This window comes from Pipistrellus hanaki (genome assembly GCF_964339955.1).
Source record: "Pipistrellus hanaki genome assembly, chromosome: 11".
NCBI lineage: Eukaryota > Metazoa > Chordata > Mammalia > Chiroptera > Vespertilionidae > Pipistrellus > Pipistrellus hanaki.
Genome location: NC_140513.1, coordinates 23,274,654 through 23,293,768, shown reverse-complemented (window position 1 = coordinate 23,293,768; position 19,115 = coordinate 23,274,654). Strand labels below are relative to the sequence as shown.

At 52.7% G+C, this 19,115-nt stretch overlaps 1 protein-coding gene across 4 annotated transcripts in view; it reads left to right on the top strand.

The window, feature by feature from the left end:
* The window catches only part of COL15A1 (collagen type XV alpha 1 chain), a 91,845-nt gene that overhangs the window by 17,131 nt on the left and 55,599 nt on the right, over positions 1 to 19,115 (top strand). For all 4 annotated transcript variants that reach the window (XM_084898696.1, XM_084898698.1, XM_084898697.1 and 1 more), the window contains 3 exons: positions 15,329 to 15,876; positions 16,441 to 16,515; positions 18,175 to 18,255. In XM_084898696.1, coding sequence (XP_084754822.1) covers positions 15,329 to 15,876; positions 16,441 to 16,515; positions 18,175 to 18,255 — 704 coding nt within the window. The remainder of the gene's footprint in view (positions 1 to 15,328; positions 15,877 to 16,440; positions 16,516 to 18,174; positions 18,256 to 19,115) is intronic.

The window sequence follows — 19,115 nt, the reverse complement described above, 5'->3', positions numbered from 1 at the left end:
ATGTGCCCGCAACCAAGGTACATGCCCTTGACCGGAATCGAACCCGGGACCTTTCAGTCCTCAGGCCGACGCTCTACCACTGAGCCAAACCGGTCCCGGCTAAACTTTTTAAAGTGGGGGCCAGATCACGGTCCCTCAGAGAGCTGGAGGGCCGGACTATATGAACTACTAATTCCTACTGTAACACCTCGGCTGCGCTCACTGCCCAAAAAACCTGGCGGGCCGGATCAGACTCCTCTGCGGGCCGCATGTGGCCCGCGGGCCGTAGTTTGAAGACCCCTGTTCTAGTGGAACCAAGATGCTAGAGCGAGAGAGAGCCCCAGAAGAACAGCTACCCAATAGTTTTATGGAAGGACTCCCCTTCCATAAAACTATTGGGTAGCTGGTCTTCCCAACAGTAGCATTCCTCCATCCTTCCATCCCACCATCCATCCCTCCATCCCTCCATTCCTTCTCTCCATATTCAGTCATTAATAGCTCTCAACATTACAGGTAAGTTCTAATGTGTGCAAAATTTTTTATTTTCTTACTATATATTTCATGTCCTTTTTGTTTTTGAAGATTAAACAATACATTAGACATGTACTGTATACAAGAAAGCTTAAAACAGGGAATCATTTAGGGGTCTGGCATGGATTAATTCAATTTACATGATTTCTAATGGGGGGGGGGGATGATTTGGTTTCCAAACAGAGAGCTCCTTGAACAGCTTCCAGAACAAAAGTAAGTTCAAGAACTGAGGTTCCACTGTACCTTAACCAGGGGGCTCAGATAAGAGCGAGGCTATTAAATGCATATTGAGCTAAATGGTGCTGGTGGAATTACTATGACAATAGTTAAAATTCTTTGTGGTTGATGATAATAAATACTATATAATAAGATAAGCATATGATCACTCTTGTCCAAATCTATTAAGCTCATTCATTCACATGTGCAATATTCATTCACTCATCCATCCATGCATCTGTGTGCTCAGTTTTTGCTCATCCCAGCAAGGCCCTGTGCTAGAGGGGAGGGGATGGAAGTTGGGAGATATAGAGATAAAACAGAAGGTGATGCATCCTTACCTGGAGGGCTCACAGTCCTGTGGGAGACACAAGCGGGCAAACAGATAACAGAGCAGGGAGGAGGGGATGGAAGTTGGAAGATAAAAAGATGAAACAGAAGGTGATGCATCCTTATCCGGAGGGCTCACAATCCTGTGGGACAGATAACAGAGTAGGGAGGAACAGAACTTCCTAGAAATCTCAGCCAGGGAGGATTTCTGGGGCAACGTGGTGACTCCTGTGGAGGCATCGAGAAGGAGCCCCTCTGAGCCCCGGCTTCTCATGTGGCCAGAGTGGATTTCCCTGGAAGTCTTCAGGCACCTTAAGCCTAGTGGGGGCAGGAGAGCTGGGGAGACAAGGGAAGTCGCTGTTGCTGCCCTCCTGGAAGGCGTGGCTCCTCCCATTAAGACAGGCTTTCCCAGGGGACCAGCTCCCTTGAGACCACAAGCTTCAGAACCCTTGCCCGGCATGCCCAGACTGTGGGCTGGCGCTCCCAAGCCTCTCTGCATCCTCCAGTGTGGGGCTGAGCGTCTGCCTCACCCCCGGCCCTGGGGCCTTCCTTTTGTTAGTGGCATCTACTAACCAGGGGTCTCAGCCTCCCATCGGTAGGACTGGAATGTCCCTCATGAGCTGTGCTATGATTAGGAGGAAGCACTATCTTGGCTGGGGCCCTTGGTTTGACTCTGCCCGGTCCTGTGCCAGAGTCTCGGCCCTGCTGCTCTCTGCCTGTTCGGGTCTCCTGCTCCGTGATTCCCCATAGCCGGCATCCGTTCCCGCTGGCCACCTCCCCGCAGCAGCACGGTGCAGGCAGAGGACAGTGACTGTGATCATCACCCGGAGGGCTTTGGCCAGGTGCTGGCCCTCACTGCATAGTTTCTGACTTAGTAGGGCTGGAGGAGAGCCCATGAGTTTGGATCTCTGATCACTTTCCAGGTGATACCGATGCTGCTGGCCTAGGAACCATATCTTAGAACCACGGGTGTCCTGGTGAAGCAGGTTCACGGGGAGATGGGCTTTGGAGCCTGAACTCAGGCTGCCCGGGTCCAAATCTTATCGCTGCCACTTCTTAGCTGTCTGGCCTAATATCTCTGCAGCTCAGTCTCCTTGTTTACTTTTTATTTTATTTTATTTTTTAAAAATTTCAAATGATTTTATATATCTTTTTTTTAATTATTTGATTGATTTTTTACAGAGAGGAAGGGAGGGAGATAGAGAGTTAGCAACGTCGATGAGAGAGAGTCATCGACCAACTGCTTCCTGCACACCCCCTACTGGGATGTGCCCACAACCAAGGTACATACCCTTGACCAGAATCGAACCCGGGATCTTTCAGTCCGCAGGCTGACGCTCTATCCACTGAGCCAAACCGGTTTCAGCAACTTTTTATTTTTTGTTAATCCTCACCCGCGGATATTTTCCAATTGACTTTTAGAGAGGGTGGAAGGGAGAGGGAAAGAGAGAGAGAGAAACATCAATGTGAAAGACCCATTGACTGGTTGCCTCCCACATGCATCCGAGGGCCAGGGACTGAGCCTGATACTGAGGGATGTGCCCTTGACTGGAATCAAACCTGTGACCCTTCAGCCTGTGGGCCAATGCTCTATCCATTGTTATAAACTGGCCAGGGCTTAAGCTCCTTGTTTACAGAGATAAGAGCACCTTCCTCACTGGTGAGTATTCAATGGTCCAATCTAGGTCCTACTTGGCAAATAATAAACATTGTTTATGAAGTTATAGTGCCCACATAATAGCACTTTAATGTTCAAATTTCACTAATCTGAGAAAAACAAAAAGGCACTCTTGGCCCCAGGTAGCTGTTAGGAGCTCCCTGTCCATGTTGTTTCTTACACCTGGGCAGGCACCGCTGAGGAAGCATTTTCACATTTGACCCTCACTGCAACTTAGAGAAGGAGGTTGTATTAGCCCATTTTGCAGGTGAGAAAACTGAGACTGAGCGGGAAAATTACCAGAAACCACCATTCATGGCAATGATAGTCAATAGTTCTGGAGAGAGGGGAAAAAAATTTGTCATTGATAATAACCACAATATCCACACCCCCTATCCTTTATTATCTGGATGCTTTTGTAGGCCCTCTGCTCAGTATTTTGTGTCTGCTGTCTCAGGTTATTTTCAAAACTCTCTCCAGAAGTAGGAGGCATTATTCCTGTGTTACAGATACATAAACTGAGCCTCAGATGGGTGAAGTGACTTGTCCAAAGTTGCACAGCTTTTCTGTGCTGAGCTGGGATTTGAAACTAGAGCTGGCTGAGTCTTTATCCCCAGCACCATGCCCCTGGGAGACCCTTTTCCCAGCTCTGAAAATATGTCAGGTCTGCCAAAATGAGAGCAGTGGCTGCCAGGTAGCCAGCACGACCAGAAGCCCCAACCCTTCCAGCCCTGCTCAGAAGATGAAGGCCATGGCAGGCTATCTCTTGAGGCAGCAGAGCCCTGCTCCTGTAGCTGAAGGGCGGTGCTGAGTGAGGTGGTCAGGACTGTGGGAATAGAGAGGCAGATGTGCTGAAGGTCAGGGTGGCTGCGATGGTCAGGATGTGCTCCCTGGAGTGGGTCAGCCTTGGGTCGAGGTGACATTCCTGGAGAGGAGCAGAGAGACACTCAACTTCTTGCATCAGACAGATGGGGGTTTCAGTCACCCGTTCTGGGACCCAGTAGCTATGTTCCTGAGGGCAAGCTACTCAGCTTCTCTGTGCCTCTGTCCCCTCACCTGTAGGTTGGGAACAGTAAGACTAGGGTTGTTGTAAAGAATGTAGGCTGTGGCCGGGACCGGTTTGGCTCAATGGATAGAGCGTCGGCTTGGGGACTGAAGGGCCCCGGGTTCGATTCCGGTCAAGGGCATGTACCTTGGTTGCGGGCATATCCCCAGTGGGGGGTGTGCAAGAGGCAGCTGATCGATGACTCTCTCTCATTGATGTTTCTGACTCTCTATCTTTCTCCCTTCCTCTCTGTACAAAAATCAATAAAATATATTTTTAAAAAAGAAAAAGAAAAAAAAAAGAATGTAGGATGTGAATTAGCATCACCTAGGGTGCTGTGCAGACTCGCCATGCTCACGCCACTCCTGGACCAGCTGACTCAGCATCTCTCGGGGTGGGCCTGGCATTGGTGTGTTTCAACGTCCCCTGGTCCGTGCAGCCAGGGTGGAGACCACTGCTCTGCCGGTGAAGTACGTGGTGCCCTGGACCCAGGAAGGGCTCAGTACACAGGATATGCGTTTACTCACACATCCATAAAATTCACATCTATTGGGCACCTGCCTGTGCCAGCTTCTGTGCCAAGCCCCAGGTATCCCCTGTCCGGGTCAGCTGTTCATATTTATGGATTGGCCATCTGTAGCACTGCTTCCAAGAAAATGAGTTAATTGATGAAGGGGGCAGTTGGTGAAGACATGAGCCAGATTTGATACTCGGAGGTTTTACTGACAAGAAGAAAACATAGAAAATGTACCCACATCAGAGAGACTGAAACCCTGTGTGTAGGAAGTGCAATCAGCGCTCTCCAGACCATTAAAGAGGCATCTGTTGAAGAAAGAGTGGGCTGCAGACTCTCTGTGGGCCCCGCGGTGCCCCCAATTCAGCATCCGTTACATGGAAGGGGTTCAGTGGGTTGATTTTAACTGCAGGTCTGTTTCTTCACATGAGGCTGAAATCGGAACCCAATATATTAAACAAGCTAAGTCTGAATTGTTTGGTGTGAGTGTGCGTATGAAGGCAGGTGAGTGTGTGTGTGAACGTGTGAGAGCTTGAGAGAGTATCCATGCATGAACGCGTGTGTCAGTGTGTGTGTGAGCATGTGAAAGTGTCAGTATGCAAGAGTGTGGGTGAAGATGTGCATTATGTGTGAATGTGTGAGTGTGTGTTGTGAATGGGCAAAAGTGTCCTAGGAGTGTGCTTTGACGAGTGTGAATCTCTGTGTGTGTGTGTTAGGGGGCTCGGGGGCAGGCCTTCTTCTCAGCCTCCCCTCCTCTTGCTCATGGCCCTCTCACTGCCCCTCCCGCTGGCCCTGGGGAATGCAGTTTGAAACCCTCTGGTCCAGTGTCTGCACCGACCCTGCCTGCCCGGGTTCCCTGTCCCCTCCCAGCGCCCAGCCTGGCGGTTTTCGGGAGCCGCGAGTTATCGGGTGCCCTCTTCCATCAGGTCATCCAGGGTTCCTGTCTGGTGCCCCTCGTGTGCCCCTGACAGGCCCCTTTCCCCCAGGCCCCTTTTCCTCGCTGGGCCCCGGCCAGCCCTCCAGAGCCGCCTGCCCGGGAATGACTCATTCCAGCTGATGTCATCCTCGGGATTCAAGGCCCTCGTCACACTCAAAGAGTCCTTGTTCCCAGATGGAAAAGGAAGGCCCATAAATCCAGAGCAGTTGTCTGCAGCGCTCTTCCCAGATGCCCGTGGCTGCTCACGGCTGCCCACACCTGCCGGCTTTCGCCATGCCGCATGGGGCAGTGCACGTGGTCCCCGGTCCTCAGAACAGAGGTTTGGGCAGGGGGCACAGGAGGGCTCTGAAGTCCCTCCCCTCAGCAAGACAGCAAGGCCCACGCATGCTTCCTGAGGCTCGTGTGACTTGCACGGGAGCCAGTTAGGGGGTGGTGGCGAGCAGACCTGCGTCTCAGAATGAGGGTGTCATACCGCACTCTCTCCAGGCTAACCTCCGCAGTCCCCTAGTCGCCGGGACTCCTTATCTAATGATATTATTAGTTCTTTCGGCGGCTGTGAGGGGAATTGGCAAGAGTGTGCGCGCGCCTGGCCCACAGCCAGCCGGGTCCAGTTGGCCAGGACTCACCCTTGGCCCTGAGTGTTCTGGGCACAGCCCTCATGGCGTTGTCCATTCTCCCGATGATGCTGTGAGCTCACTGCACAGAGAACTGAAGTGGCATGTTCAAGGTCATACACAGTTAGTGTCAGACCCAGGACTCAAGCCCAGGTCTGTCTGACACCAAAGCCCGAGGGGTTAACCTTACCGGTGGCTGCCGACTGGAGAGGGCATCACACCCACCCCGGCCCGGCCCTGGGAGACTCCGTGTCCATAGGGCCAGGCAGGGGGAGGGGAGCTCTGACTTTTTAAAAGCTCCCCGGGTGACTCTGATGTGTGGCTGGGGCTGGAATGTGCACACCAGGCTCTACTACCGATTAAGATTCGAATCCAGATTCTAGTTGCTTATCATCCTCATGACCTTGGAGCAGAAATTAACTTCTCTGAGCCTCAATTTTCCAACCTGTGAAATGGGGATAATGAAATTATCTGCCTCATAGAGAATCAGTAGGGAAGATGACATGATTGGCAGAAAGCTCTTGGGGCGGTGCCTGTGGCACAGCAAGCCCACAGTCATCTTGGCTGCGGGTTCATTGTTTCCTATCATTCATTCATTCATAGGTCACCCTCGGCTGGGGACTGAGAGATGAGCCTGCATTGATGAACCCAGTAGTCCATCTCTAATCATAACAGACAAGGAAGGGGACAGACCACCAGACTGAAGTGGGGGTGTTTGCATGGAGGGATGGACAGGAACTAGGGGGACCCAGGTCGGCAGGGAAGCCGGGGAGGCAGTGGGCTGTAATGGGCAGAGCCCCGTGTTGGGTCCTCAGTGCTGGCTCCTGCCCTGGGGCCTCGAGTGAGTGACTTCCCCTCTCTGGGGCTTGATCCTTTCCTCTGTGAAACCAGAGCACGGTCCCTGCCTTGTCCGCCTCCTGGAGGAAGGAGCAGGTGAAAGGAGGCTTTGGAAACCAGAGAGGGTGTTGGGTGGGGACCTTCCTACTGGGGCTCTCAGCTGGGCCCAGCTCTTCCAGCTGCCGGGCTGGGCAGCCAACTGCAGGGCCCACACCTTGCCAGGCTCTGCCCACCTCCAGCTCCTTTCAAAAACATCCTATTCTCAGCTTAGGCCAGAGGCTAGGAGAGAGAGAGAGAGGGGGCGGGTGGGGGGGAGGGAGAGGAGGAAGGGGAGCTCACACAGTAAGTTCATTGAGCAGGAAAATTCCTATGCTATATGTGAAAACCGGAAAAGGGAAGGGGGCGGTCTAGGTTTACACGTAGAAAAACACTCTCCTGTAGTTTGGAAAAATGAGGTCTTTCATTGTTGGCAAGCCCAGGTCTCCCTTCTAGGCCGATCCAGGGTTTTTTCCCTGGCAGGGAAACTGTTCTTTTTCTAAGAAATGCATCGGTGGTAGGTTTTTCTAAGAACCTCTTGCAGCTTTGCTGGGTGCAGACGGACCCCAGGCAGCATAAACTTGGGAAGGGAGTCAGGTAGAGCCCAGAGCCCAGGGACTCCAGCCTGGGTGGGGTGATGTCTCCTTCTAGGCGGAGCTGTGACAGTTTCCTGGGCACATCACTCCCTGCCTCCGGCCAGACTGCTCTGTCCGAAGCCAAGTGGGAGGGCTGGGTTTGTCCTGATGGCTGCTGGAGTCATTCCTTCCAGGCCCGAGGCTGTGGGCTGAAGGAACCACAATTAAGGGTGGTTAGAGAAATGAGACGGGAGATGAGGAAAATGCAGAATTGGAGGCTCTCCGAACTAGCAAGGGCCCCTGAACACCATCTAGTCCAAGCCTCTTGGTTCAAAGATGAGGAACCTGAGGCTCAGAGAGGAGCGGGACCATGGCTCCCAGGTGGTCCCCTGGCTTGTGCAATATTTGAGAGCCCATGATGTGGAAGTTGAGGCTGACTTTTGTGCGGTCCCAGAAGGCAGAGCTAGGCCCAGCCAAGAAGGTGGGAGCTGCAGGGAGATAATGCCTGAGCTCACCAGGAGAAAGAGCTCCGAAGAAGATCTGTCCAGCAGGGGTCAGCATTGCTGTGGGGTAGTAAGCTCCCCAGCAGTGGAGCTGTGCAAGCATAAAGCAGACGGCCTCTCAGTGGGTGAATGGCAGAGGAAGCTCCTTTTTAGATGGTGAGCTGCTCTTTGTGTGTAGAGTCTGAGGCTTGCTGAACTCTCCAGGGAGGTGTGAGGAAGGGGAGACATGGGCCACAACTAGAGTCTCAGGGGCCACCTCCCTGTAGGGGTAGCCAAAGGGAAGGGAAAGAACAGTCCTGAGAAGATGCAACAATGTCCCCTCCCAGGCAGGACAGCCTGAGGAGGAGCGAGGAGGAGGGACACGGAGGTGGGTTCCCTGCGGCTCCCTCGCTCATGCTGCTGGCAGTGGGAATCTCCTCTCTATGCAGGGACTGTGTTTAGGGAAACCCAGGTCAGAGTGGCCCTGCTGGGGTCCCCAGGGCAGTCATCCCAAAGTTGCCTGTGTACCCTTAGTCTGTTGGATCCAGCCCCTGGCCATAGCAGCATGGGGTCCTTGGGCCTCCTGATCCTGCCCCCAGGGAATACACCAGCCAGCGTGAAGCAGTCAGCCCCTATGAAAGCTGACTGAAGAGTCCTGTGGGTCGTCACAGCCACAGATGGGAATGTGAGACGTGGAGAGGGGCGCCTTTTGCTTTCCCAGGAAGCTGGGGTAGGAAAGGGACAGGATGGGAGACACTTGGATTCTAGTCCTGACTTGGCCCCACGTGACCTCAGACTTGCACTCCAGACCTCTCCTTTCTGAATCTCCTTCCTGAACCTCCACCAGGGGTCTTCAAACTTTTTAAAGATCACGGTCCCTCAGAGAGCTGGAGGGCCGGACTATATGAACTACTAATTCCTACTGTAACACCTCGGCTGCGCTCACTGCCCAAAAAACCTGGCGGGCAGGATCAGACTCCTCTGCGGGCTGCATGTGGCCCGCGGGCCGTAGTTTGAAGACCCCTGCTCCAGACTAAAGGTGCAGTTCTCCATATGGCCGCCAGGGGCCACTGCCATGCACAGTCCTGGGATGTCCTCAGCCCCTCAGGTTCTGCTTGTCTGGCTTCTCCGCAGCCCTTGTTGACCCAGAGCCAGAGGGAATGCTTCTTAGCCCCTTCTGGCCTTAAATGCTAACATGTGGGAGCATTGGGTGTGGGTCCCGGATGCCATCTGTGAGCTGGAGCTTTGCAAAGCCAGATAGAGTTCCCTAGGAGGTCAGACTCCAAAGCCCAGGACCCCACAGATGGACAGGCTGAATCAGCCTGTTACACAGAACGAGAAACTGAGGCCCAGCTGGGGAGGAGAGGCACCAGGTATCTTGGAGTCCATAGAGGAGGAAAAGAGGGGGGTGTTTCCAGCAGTTTGTCACCTCCTTTGGGCGGGGCGCTGTTGTCTGTGTGGAAGGAGGACCCGAACCCTGCCTTGTTTGTTTCTGTATTGCTAGGATTTTGTCCTAGTTTCCATGGAAACTGGCATGGGACCCTGAGGAGGAACGTCGCACCCTGTGGTGACTGCTCAGATTTTCCCCTTCCTCGTCCATCTCTGAAGCAGTCTCATTCCTCTCCCTGTGCCCTTGGGAGGGGCCGCCCCAGAGAGGTGCTCTGGAACCGAAGTCTTAGGGGAATGAAGCCCCATGGCGTCTCTGTTCCCTCTCCTTCGCCCACTTTGCTGAGCGCCTGCTTTTGTACCAAGCCCTGAAGGGGGTCATGCCTGTGGCTCTGTGTGTAGGGGAGGGGTGGGACTCTGGTGGCTTGGGGTGCAGCTGAGTGAGCCTGGAAAGAATCAGCTGTGAGGATGAGAGAGCATGGGGAAGGCTGTTACTAATAGAAGAAGCAGCGTGAGCACAGACAGACACAGGGAAAGGGGGAAGATGAGGAGAGGAGCAGAGGGTGTCTCGAATGGAACTTGCACCTCGTCCGGGAAGGCTTTCGGAACTTGTGAGTAGATGACTGCTCCCTGGACACCTGGACCGTGAGCGTCCTCACCACCTGCATTCTAGGTTCAGCTCCGTATCCCAGCACCACACAAGGCACGATGTGGGGGCGTTATACATGTTATCGAATGAATGAGTTGGGAAAGTATGTTGAAGAACCCCATTGCAAATAAAGTTATCCCCACCCATGAATAGCATGAGGTTGAGACTGAGGTTGGATTCAACCCCAGGAAATGTTTCACTGAAAATGCATAGACTATGTCAGAGTGGATACAGCCCTGAGCCTATCCTGTATGACTCCTTGATACACAGATGGGGAAACTGAGGTCAGGGAGGGGAAGCATTTGCCAGAGAGCACGAATAAAGTCGATGGAAGAGCCGAGACTCCCCTGAAGAGCCCTGCCTCCCTGGCTGGACCCCCTTGTTGCCCCAGGGCTGTGTGCATCCTTGAGAGCCTCCTGGGCCCATGGACCAGCATTCTGGAGGTGGCAGGGAGCCTGGAGCATGCGGTGAGGTCTTTGTTAGATGTGGAACCTCCAGCCTGACCTCACTAACCTTTATCGGGGCTTCAGTCTCTGCCTGGCACTTCCCATGAGCCATGCATCTTAGGAACATTATTTTACTCAAGTTACACAGTGTCTTCTGAGGTAGGGACTATTATCTGGGGAGAAGGGTGGTGCCTTCCCGGGAAGGGCCCCCAGGTTCCTGAGGCCGGAGTTCCATGATCAGCCCCCCATCAGCATGCCTGCCCTCCAGTTTGCCCTTCCAGGATGGTAGGCTGTCTTCCCACCAGCTGTGACCTCCCCCTGCCGCCCCCCCAACCCCCCCCACACACACACCATCCCGCCCAGCAAGGAGCCATTCAAGGACAAGCCTATGGACCAAATTGCTAGGCCTGTTTTTCTTGGCTCCGGCGCCTCTCCCCTCCCCTCCCTGGTGGCTGCCTGAGCAGGTGGCCCTTCTGCCAGAGGCCAAGGGTAAATGAGCCAGCAGACCCAGGTGCAGCCCTAAGCACAGGTCACTCCAGGCCAGGGGTTGCTCCCTGCCTCTGGACAGTACCATGGGACAATGTGTGTGGAGGGAGGTGGGGGCTGCTGAGAGCAGGGCTGTGCTGACTTGGGGCTTCCTCTAGATCTGTGTCTTGGCTTCCTCTGTGGCGGACCCAGTGGAAATAAGACCTTGTGGCTGGCGCCTGCCCACTAAGTCTCCCCGTGCATGTCAGGCCAGGGCGGCAGGGGCACCAGCTCAGGAGACCTGTGGCTGCACGTCCCCCCACGCAGAACCACACCTCCCTCTGTCCATCCTTCAGATGCCCCACCTGCTGCTTCCCGCTGCGTCTCCTGGTGATGGAGCTCTCTTCCTGACCGCCGCCTCTGTCTATTAAACCAGGGTAGATTTGGTTGAGGTTTGTTTGTTTGTTTGTTTTAAGCAGAATCTGTCTGAGACCAATAATTCCCAGAATTGCCACGTGGAAGCCTGGGCTGTGTTGCTTAAGCAGGCGTCCTGGTGGGAATGTCTCAGCCCTGGCCCCTGCCCCCCCAAACCCTGGACACCACCTGCGAATAAATGACCGTGTGAGAGGCTCTGGCCCATTGGCTCCCAGTGAACCTCACATCCCCCAAGCCTGCAGCATCCTGCAGAGCAGCTCCCCCTCTTGTTCTCAGTGGGAGAGGGAGGGGACTGGAGGAAAAGCTTTCACCGGTCAAAGGAAGCAGAAAGCGGGCTGTCCGCAGGGGCTCCTGGTTTTGTTTAGTTTTTATATCTTTAAACTGTGGAGGGAGAAAAGACATCTCAATGGGGTGTTTGCTTTTATTTCTATTTCTTTTCACTCTCCTCTCCTCCTACCCCCTCTCCCCCACTTATACAGAGATGGGCTATACTGAGTGAGTGAAAGCAAGAAGAGCAGGGTTTGTAATGTGCCCAGAGGGGTGGAAGGAGTGAATGTCTTTAAAAATATGTCAGCATCTATGTTTTTCACACCATGTGCGAAAAGTAGAGAAGAGTATCCAGTGAAAAGATGAGTCTGATAATAATTCTATCCCTTGCCTTGTTTACCTAATACATCTTGTGGATTGTTTCATGTTAATAAATAAGGAATCACACCTTTTTTTTTTATTATTATTATTCTCACCCGAAGATATGTTTATTGATTTTAGAGAGAGAGGAAGGGAGGGAGAGAGATAAACATTGATTGGTTGCTTTCCAAACACTCCCCAATAGGGGATCAAGCCCAGCTTGGGTATATGCCCTGATTGGAAATTGAACCCTCATCCTTTTGTTGTATGGGACGATGCTCCAGCCAACGGAGCCGCCTGCCCATAGCTGGAATCACACCTTCTTTTAAAATACATTTTTATTGATTTTAGAGAGGAAGGGAGAGGGAGAGAGATTTAGGAACATCAGTGATGAGAGAGGTTATTGATCCGCTGCCTCCTGCCCACCCCCCACTGGGGGTAAAGTCCACAACCTCAGGTCCTGACTGGAACCAAACCGTGACTCCTGGTTCATAGATCGATGCTCAATCACTTCACATTTCACAGATGTAACTTTACCTGTTAAACCATTCATAGAGGTGTCATTACTGGATCAGAGAGTACCTGTGCCATTGTGATTTGGATAGATATTGGCAAAGTGCCTCCCACAGATGTTACACCAATTTCTCTCCCCCCCAGCATGGCATGAGACGGCCTGTTCCCTCCAGCCCTTGCCAATACCTCGTTAGCCAGTATTCTAGCTTCATTGAACTGATAGGGAAAGGGTGTGTCTTTGTAGTTGTAATGTACGTTTCTCTCATTCTGAGTGAGGCTGACTGTCTTTTCCTGTGTTTAAGAGCCATTTTTACTTCTTTTGCTGTGGAAAGAATTTCTTGTTCTTTGCCCATTTTTCTCTTGGGTTGTTGCCCTCCTGCGTACTCGTTGGCTTTGTGTATCTGGCTAATTACTTTGTGGTTTGTAATATATGTAGCAAATATTTTCGCCCAATTTGGGGATTTCATTTTACATTGTGGGGATTTTTATTTTGCTCTCCAGAATTTTAAAAATTTCTGTGTAGTTAAATTTAACCAGATTCATCAATCATTTTGTTTATGCCTCCTGAGGTCTGTCATACTTTAATTAATCCCGGTTTTAGTGCATGTTGCAAACTGGAGAGAGAAAGCTTTGGATTGAGAAAGCTTTGGATTGAGTTCATAGCCAGCAAACCCCTTCCTTCTTTGAACCTCACTCACACCTTCTGTAAGAGGAGCGGGTTGGACTTCATTTGTTCATTCATTCATTCATTCATCGGCACTGGGCCAGGTGCTCAGAACACAGAGATGCATGGTGTGGGCCTTGTCTTCATGGTCCAATGGTGAGAGAGACACAACCCCCAAGAGTGAAATGCAGCGTGCAGGGACTGTGGTGGAGGCCCAAATGTGCCCTGAGGGGACATCTAATGCAGCCTCAGGAAGGGGGGGAGGAGGTGTAGGTGTAGGAGGTGAGACAACATGTTCAAGGGAGGTGAGAGCAGGCTGAGTCTTGATGAGAGGAGGTATCCTGGCAAAATCACTGAGTGGCGCGGGGCTGGGTAGGTGGGTGACAGAGGGAAAGCACTCAGGGTAGAAGGAGGACCTGCAACAGCACCAGGCACTGGAAGGGAATAAGAAATCAACATGGTTTCTGTAGTTGGAAAGCCCCATGGGCCTCGCCCAAATCACATCCCTCTGCCTCCCCTAAAGGTTGGCAAGAACGCACTGCCGGTGGCGTGTAAAGCGGTACAGGTGCATCTTAAATGTTCTCACCACAAAAAAAGGAATGACGATTACCTGGCATGCCCTAGGTCTGTGGTCGGGAAACTGTGGCTCGCGAGCTGCATGCAGCTCTTTGGCCCCTTGAGTGTGGCTCTTCCACAAAATACCACGGCCTGGGCGAGTCTATTTTGAAGAAGTGGTGTTAGAAGAAGTTTAAGTTTAAAAAATTTGGCTCTCAAAAGAAATTTCAATCGTTGTACTGTTGATATTTGGCTCTGTTGACTAATGAGTTTGCCGACCACTGCCCTAGGTGTTAGCTAAAGCTAAGGTGGAAATCATATTGCACTACATAAATGTATCATGTCAACACATTATACACACCTTAAAGATGCACAATGCTGTATGTCAATTATGTCTCAATAAAAAAAATGGCACAGTTGCTTCAGGGAACATTTTATTTATTTATGTTTTAATCCTCACCCCAGGATATATTTCCCCCCATTGATTTTTAGAGACTGTGGAAGGGAGGGAGAGAAACAGAGGGAGAGAAACATCAATGTAAGAGAGATGCATCAATTGGTTGCCTCCCATACACACCCCAACAGGGCCCAGGGATTGAGCCTGAAATCCAGGTATGTGCCCTGACCGGAATCAAGCCGGGACCCATCCATCTGCAGCCGACGCTCTAACCACTGAGCAGCCAGTGAGGGCATTCAGGGAACATTTTAGCAACATTCAGTGAAGTTATGAGTGTATATCTCCTTATCATCCAATAAGCCTACCCCCAGATGGAGGGATTGCCTGTGCAGGTAAACACACACGAGGAGACATGTATAAGGAAGTCCACAGCAGTCATGTTTGTAATATGATGGAAACCTCACTTTCCATCCACGGAAATCCATTACGGCTGTTTGCACCATAGAGTACTGTTGTTAAAACACACAGAGCCCTGTTCATCAGCACAGACAAACCTCAAAAACAGTGTCGATTAGAGGGGGGAAAGGTGCCAGAAGAGTACACGCGGATTGCCAACATGTATGTGGCGTTTAGAGACACGCAGTGGTCCCACACTGTGTTAGAGACACATCCTCGCCTAATGAGCACAGAGTCTGCGTGGGAACGGTGCCCTCCCCGTCCCCCCAGCGGCTGCCCCAGGGCGTGGCAGGGGGAGAGGACCGGAGAGGTCATGGAGCTGCGGCTGAATTGGTATTTTCTTTCTTAAGCCAGGAGGGCGTGGAGGGAGCACATGTTTGTTTCTCTTCTTCTTCTTCTTCTTCTTCTTCTTCTTCTTCTTCTTCTTCTTCTTCTTTTTAATATATTTTATTGATTTTTTACAGAGAGGAAGAGAGAGGGATAGAGAGTTAGAAACATCGATGAGAGAGAAACATCGATGAGCTGCCTCCTGCACACCTTCTGGGGATGTGCCCGCAACCAAGGTACATGCCCCTGACTGGAATCGAACCTGGGACCTTTCAGCCCGTAGGCCGACGCTCTATCCACTGGGCCAAACCAGTTTCAGCTCTCATAGTATTCTTTAAAAAGATTCAAAAGTGCATCTATTTTACACAGTATTTCCCCCTTTATGTAATCAATGTAAGCACTATTAATGAAGTGTTTTTGCATTCCTTTGTCTAAAAACAAAGTACTGGAAATTGGTATTTTACACTACGAGACATCTCAGGGGGGCAACCACCCTTCGGGAGCTCACTGGCCACGCGTGGCTAGCGGCGGTTAAACTGTATGGTGCAGGTTAACACGCCTCAGGTCATCTCAGGTGACCTCTGCGGTCCCTCCCTCGTTTCCAAGCAGAGTTGAACATACGTGTGAGACGTGGCCTCTCTCTGCCTCCCTGCAGCACCGCCTTCCCAGGCCCACCTGGACCTCATGGAGATCATCGGCCTCCCGCTGTCGCCGTCCGTGTCCTTCGTCACGGGCTACGGGGGCTCCCCGGCCTACAGCTTCGGGCCGGGCGCCAACGTGGGCCGCCCGGCCAGCGTGCTCCTGCCGCCCGCCTTCTTCCGGGACTTCGCCATCAGCGTCACCGTGAAGCCCGGCAGCGACCGCGGCGGCGTGCTCTTCGCCGTCACGGACACCTTCCAGACGGTCGTCCACCTGGGCCTGCAGCTCTCGGCCGTGGCGGACGGCCAGCAGCGGGTCATCCTCTACTACACGGAGCCCGGCTCGGCCGTGTCCCGGGAGGCCGCCGCCTTCTCCGTGCCCGTCATGACGCACCGGTGGAACCGCTTCGACGTGATCGTGGAGGGCGAGGAGGTGACCCTCGTGCTGGACTGCGAGGAGTACAGCCGCGTCCCCTTCCAGCGCTCCTCCCGAGCCTTGGTGTTTGAGCCCCGAGCCGGGATCTTCGTGGGCAGCGCCGGGGCCAAGCAGCTGGAGAAATTCATCGTGAGTCCAAACCCTGCAGACCGGGGAGGCCACTGGACACAGTGGGGCTCACATGAGCGAATATGCTTGTTATTATTTTATCCTTGAGCCCTCGACGAGGCCTGCATGCACGGTGGGAAAAACGCTAGGCTGGAACCCAGTCCTGAGTTTTCAGTGTCACCTGATGCCTTAGAGCCATGGTAGGCAAACTGTGGCTCTTTGGTCCCTTGAGTGTGGCTCTTCCACAAAACACCACGTGCTGGGGCGTGCTTGTACAGTGCAGTTAGGAGGCCTGGGAGCAGTTAGGAGGCTGCTGTGTTAGTCTGTGCTTTGAACACAATACTCCCCAAGGGGGTCTCCAGACAGTGGGGCTCAAATTTATGTTGGTTTAAGCAAAGAAACCCCCCTCCACCCCTCCCACCGACCCCCAAATGAGCACGGGCCTACGGGTGGCTTGGTTTGCTTGTCACGGCCAGCACCACCCTGTCACTGGTTCTTCTCCGTTACAAAAACAATCATGTTTCCGCTGATGGTTGTACTATAAACGTGCAAGCGGTGGCTTCTGACCCCTCTGCTTTTCCCCAGGGCTCCATACAGCAGCTCACCATCCACCCCGACCCCAGGGCTCCGGAGAAGCGGTGTGAAGTCGAGGAATCCTCGGTGAGCTCCCATCCCCCCTTTACTCCCCCCACCCCTTACAGTGGGCCCTGCAGCCCCAACAACCCATCTGCCAGGGAAAGGCTGGGTGCCCAGGCCATTCTTCATCCCCAACGTCATGGAGCCTCTGAAATCCCTCATCTTGGCAAGTGCTAACTCAAGTCCTATTTTGGGCTTTGGGGCTTTATTTTATTATTTGTAAGAACTTCAGCCATCTCTTCGGTGTTTGCGGTGGGCTGTGTTTTTTTTCTAAGGTGTTAGGTGTTTCTGCAGCTGAGGCAGTCAGTGGCCTGGTTTCCAGACTTCCTGCCAAGACAGGGTGTCGGGATTCTAAAATCGAAGCTAAAACTCTTAAGACACCCTGGGTGTAAATTCCTCTAAGAGGGAACCTAAATTTAGCGTTTATGCTTGGCAAACGAATCAGTTCCTGAGATGGAAGTGGGTGGTGGGCCGGGGAGGAAAAAGATAGGTCCTTCCCCCCGTTCCTCCGTCTGTTCCTTCATCCCTGCCTGCACGGGATACTGAGCACCTGCCAGGTGACAGACCTGGGGGGGATGCCGGAGATAAAGGGATAAATCACACCTACCACCCAACTCCAGTGACAGTGCCGGAAGGTGAGGGAGGAGGAGCCTGAGCAGGTCAGGGAGGAGTCAGTGCCTGACCAATGACAGGCGAGTGGTGGTGAGAGGAAGGGGAAAAGACCTTCCAGGCAGAAGCCATACATGATGCAGGAGTTCCATAGCATGACGCAGAGCGTGGCAGAGCCCTAGAATGTCTGTTCCTCTTTGGGGGGTATCAACTCTCAAACAAAACACGAGTTGGTTTCATTCAGGCAGTAAAGATGGCTGCCCTTAGCCGGAAAGCCTCCCAGGTAGGGGTAGGCTCTGTGAGCATGCCGGCACTCCTCGAGGCTGGGGTCCGCCAGCATGTCAGTGAGCTAAGAGGAGGTAAGCCCAACGTGTCCGTGTGCCTCCATCCATGTATTGCTGTGACTACTGAGAGATACTGAAAAAGTAGGCACAAGGCTAAGGTGACCAGATATCCTGCTTTTGGCGGGACAGTCCCGATTTTTAACAATTTGTCCCACGTCCCGAGGCATTTTAAAACAGTCCCGATTTTTAAAAAACGCCTCCGGATGCCGACACACAAGGCAAGCGTCTGCAGCACCCAGGCCCCATGACTGCCATCAGATGGCTAATTATGAAGATGAGGTGGCAACAGGAAGGCATGCTTCCGATGTGACTGCTCCCAATGAAAAATTCCCGTGACAGCTCTCAGATTGCAGGTGCCTTTTGAGGGAGATTGAAGGGAGCCTGGACAAAATGCAAGTAGTTATGTTAGAGAGACTGTAAATCGATTGCTGTGGGGTTGTTTGTTTGTTTGTTTGAGCAATAAAATGTGGAAGGAAACAAAAAGAATAACCAAGCATGTGTACCATGCACGTGCTCTCCTGGATTTCACTCTCCCTGTCTCTGTCTCTGTCTCTGTCTCTGTCTCTCTCTCTCTCTCTCTCTCTCTCTCTCTCTCTCTCACACGCACGCACGCACACACACACACACACACACACACACGCACACACACTCCTCCACTGGAGGAGGCAGTTTCCCTGACTCTCCAGCTGTAAACTGCGCCCTCTACCCGGTGTCTTTTGCCTCCACACAGGCATCCGGAGAGGCCAGCGGGCTTCAGGAGACAGACGGAGTCGCTGAGATCTTAGACGCAGACACCTACACTCAAGCCCCGGTGAGTTCTGGGGTGCCACCAGGCCATCTGGGCCAGCTTGTAGGGGCCTGAGTTACTGGAGAGAGAGTGCCTGGGTCTGACCACTCTGTTCTCAGATGGGTCACTTCCATCGTCAGCTCATCTGCGGAGAGCAGGAGGGGACCGGCCAGCAAGGCATTTTGCAAAACCCCAGCGCATGGGAGCACCAGTGATCTGAATGCTGCCTGTGCTGCGGCATGAGAAGGCCGTCCAGAGGCAGACATTGTGCTCTGCGGCCTCCCAGCTCTGTGACCTTGGGGAACTTGCTCAACCTCTCTGAGCCTCAGCTCCTCGTCCATAAAACAAGTCTATCTGGTGGGGTTGTTGAGAGGTTTAGATGAGATTGTGCAAGGCCAGGTCTCAGACCCATGTGTGGCAGGAAGGATGTGTCCCTGAATGGTGGCTATTGTAACCTCTACTCACTCGGGACTCTGGCTAGGAGAAGGAAGTCACTCCTGCAAGTTGCTAGGTCCTCCCACGAGCTAACTTCTGACCCCATGGCGAAGCCAGCCATCCTCCCTGAGGCCAGGCCTCCACCCTCCTGGGAATGCGCCCTGTGTCGCAGAGGAAGTGGTGTCGAAAGCACTGAGTCAGTCTGGGGAGACACCGAGGAGCCCGCGTTAATGAAAACAGCCAGCAGAGTCTGAGTCACTGAACACAGAAGCCCAGCAATCTCCACTGGCCTGGCTCACTCTATAAACTCATCTCTGATCAGAGATCAAAGAGATGGAAAGAAGGCAGAGGTTATACATTATAGATCTCTGGCGACAGAGGTGAGGGTGGGGAAGGATGGGACCATAGTCTGGCAGTGCTGGAGGGATTTAATGGTCACCTCTTAGAGG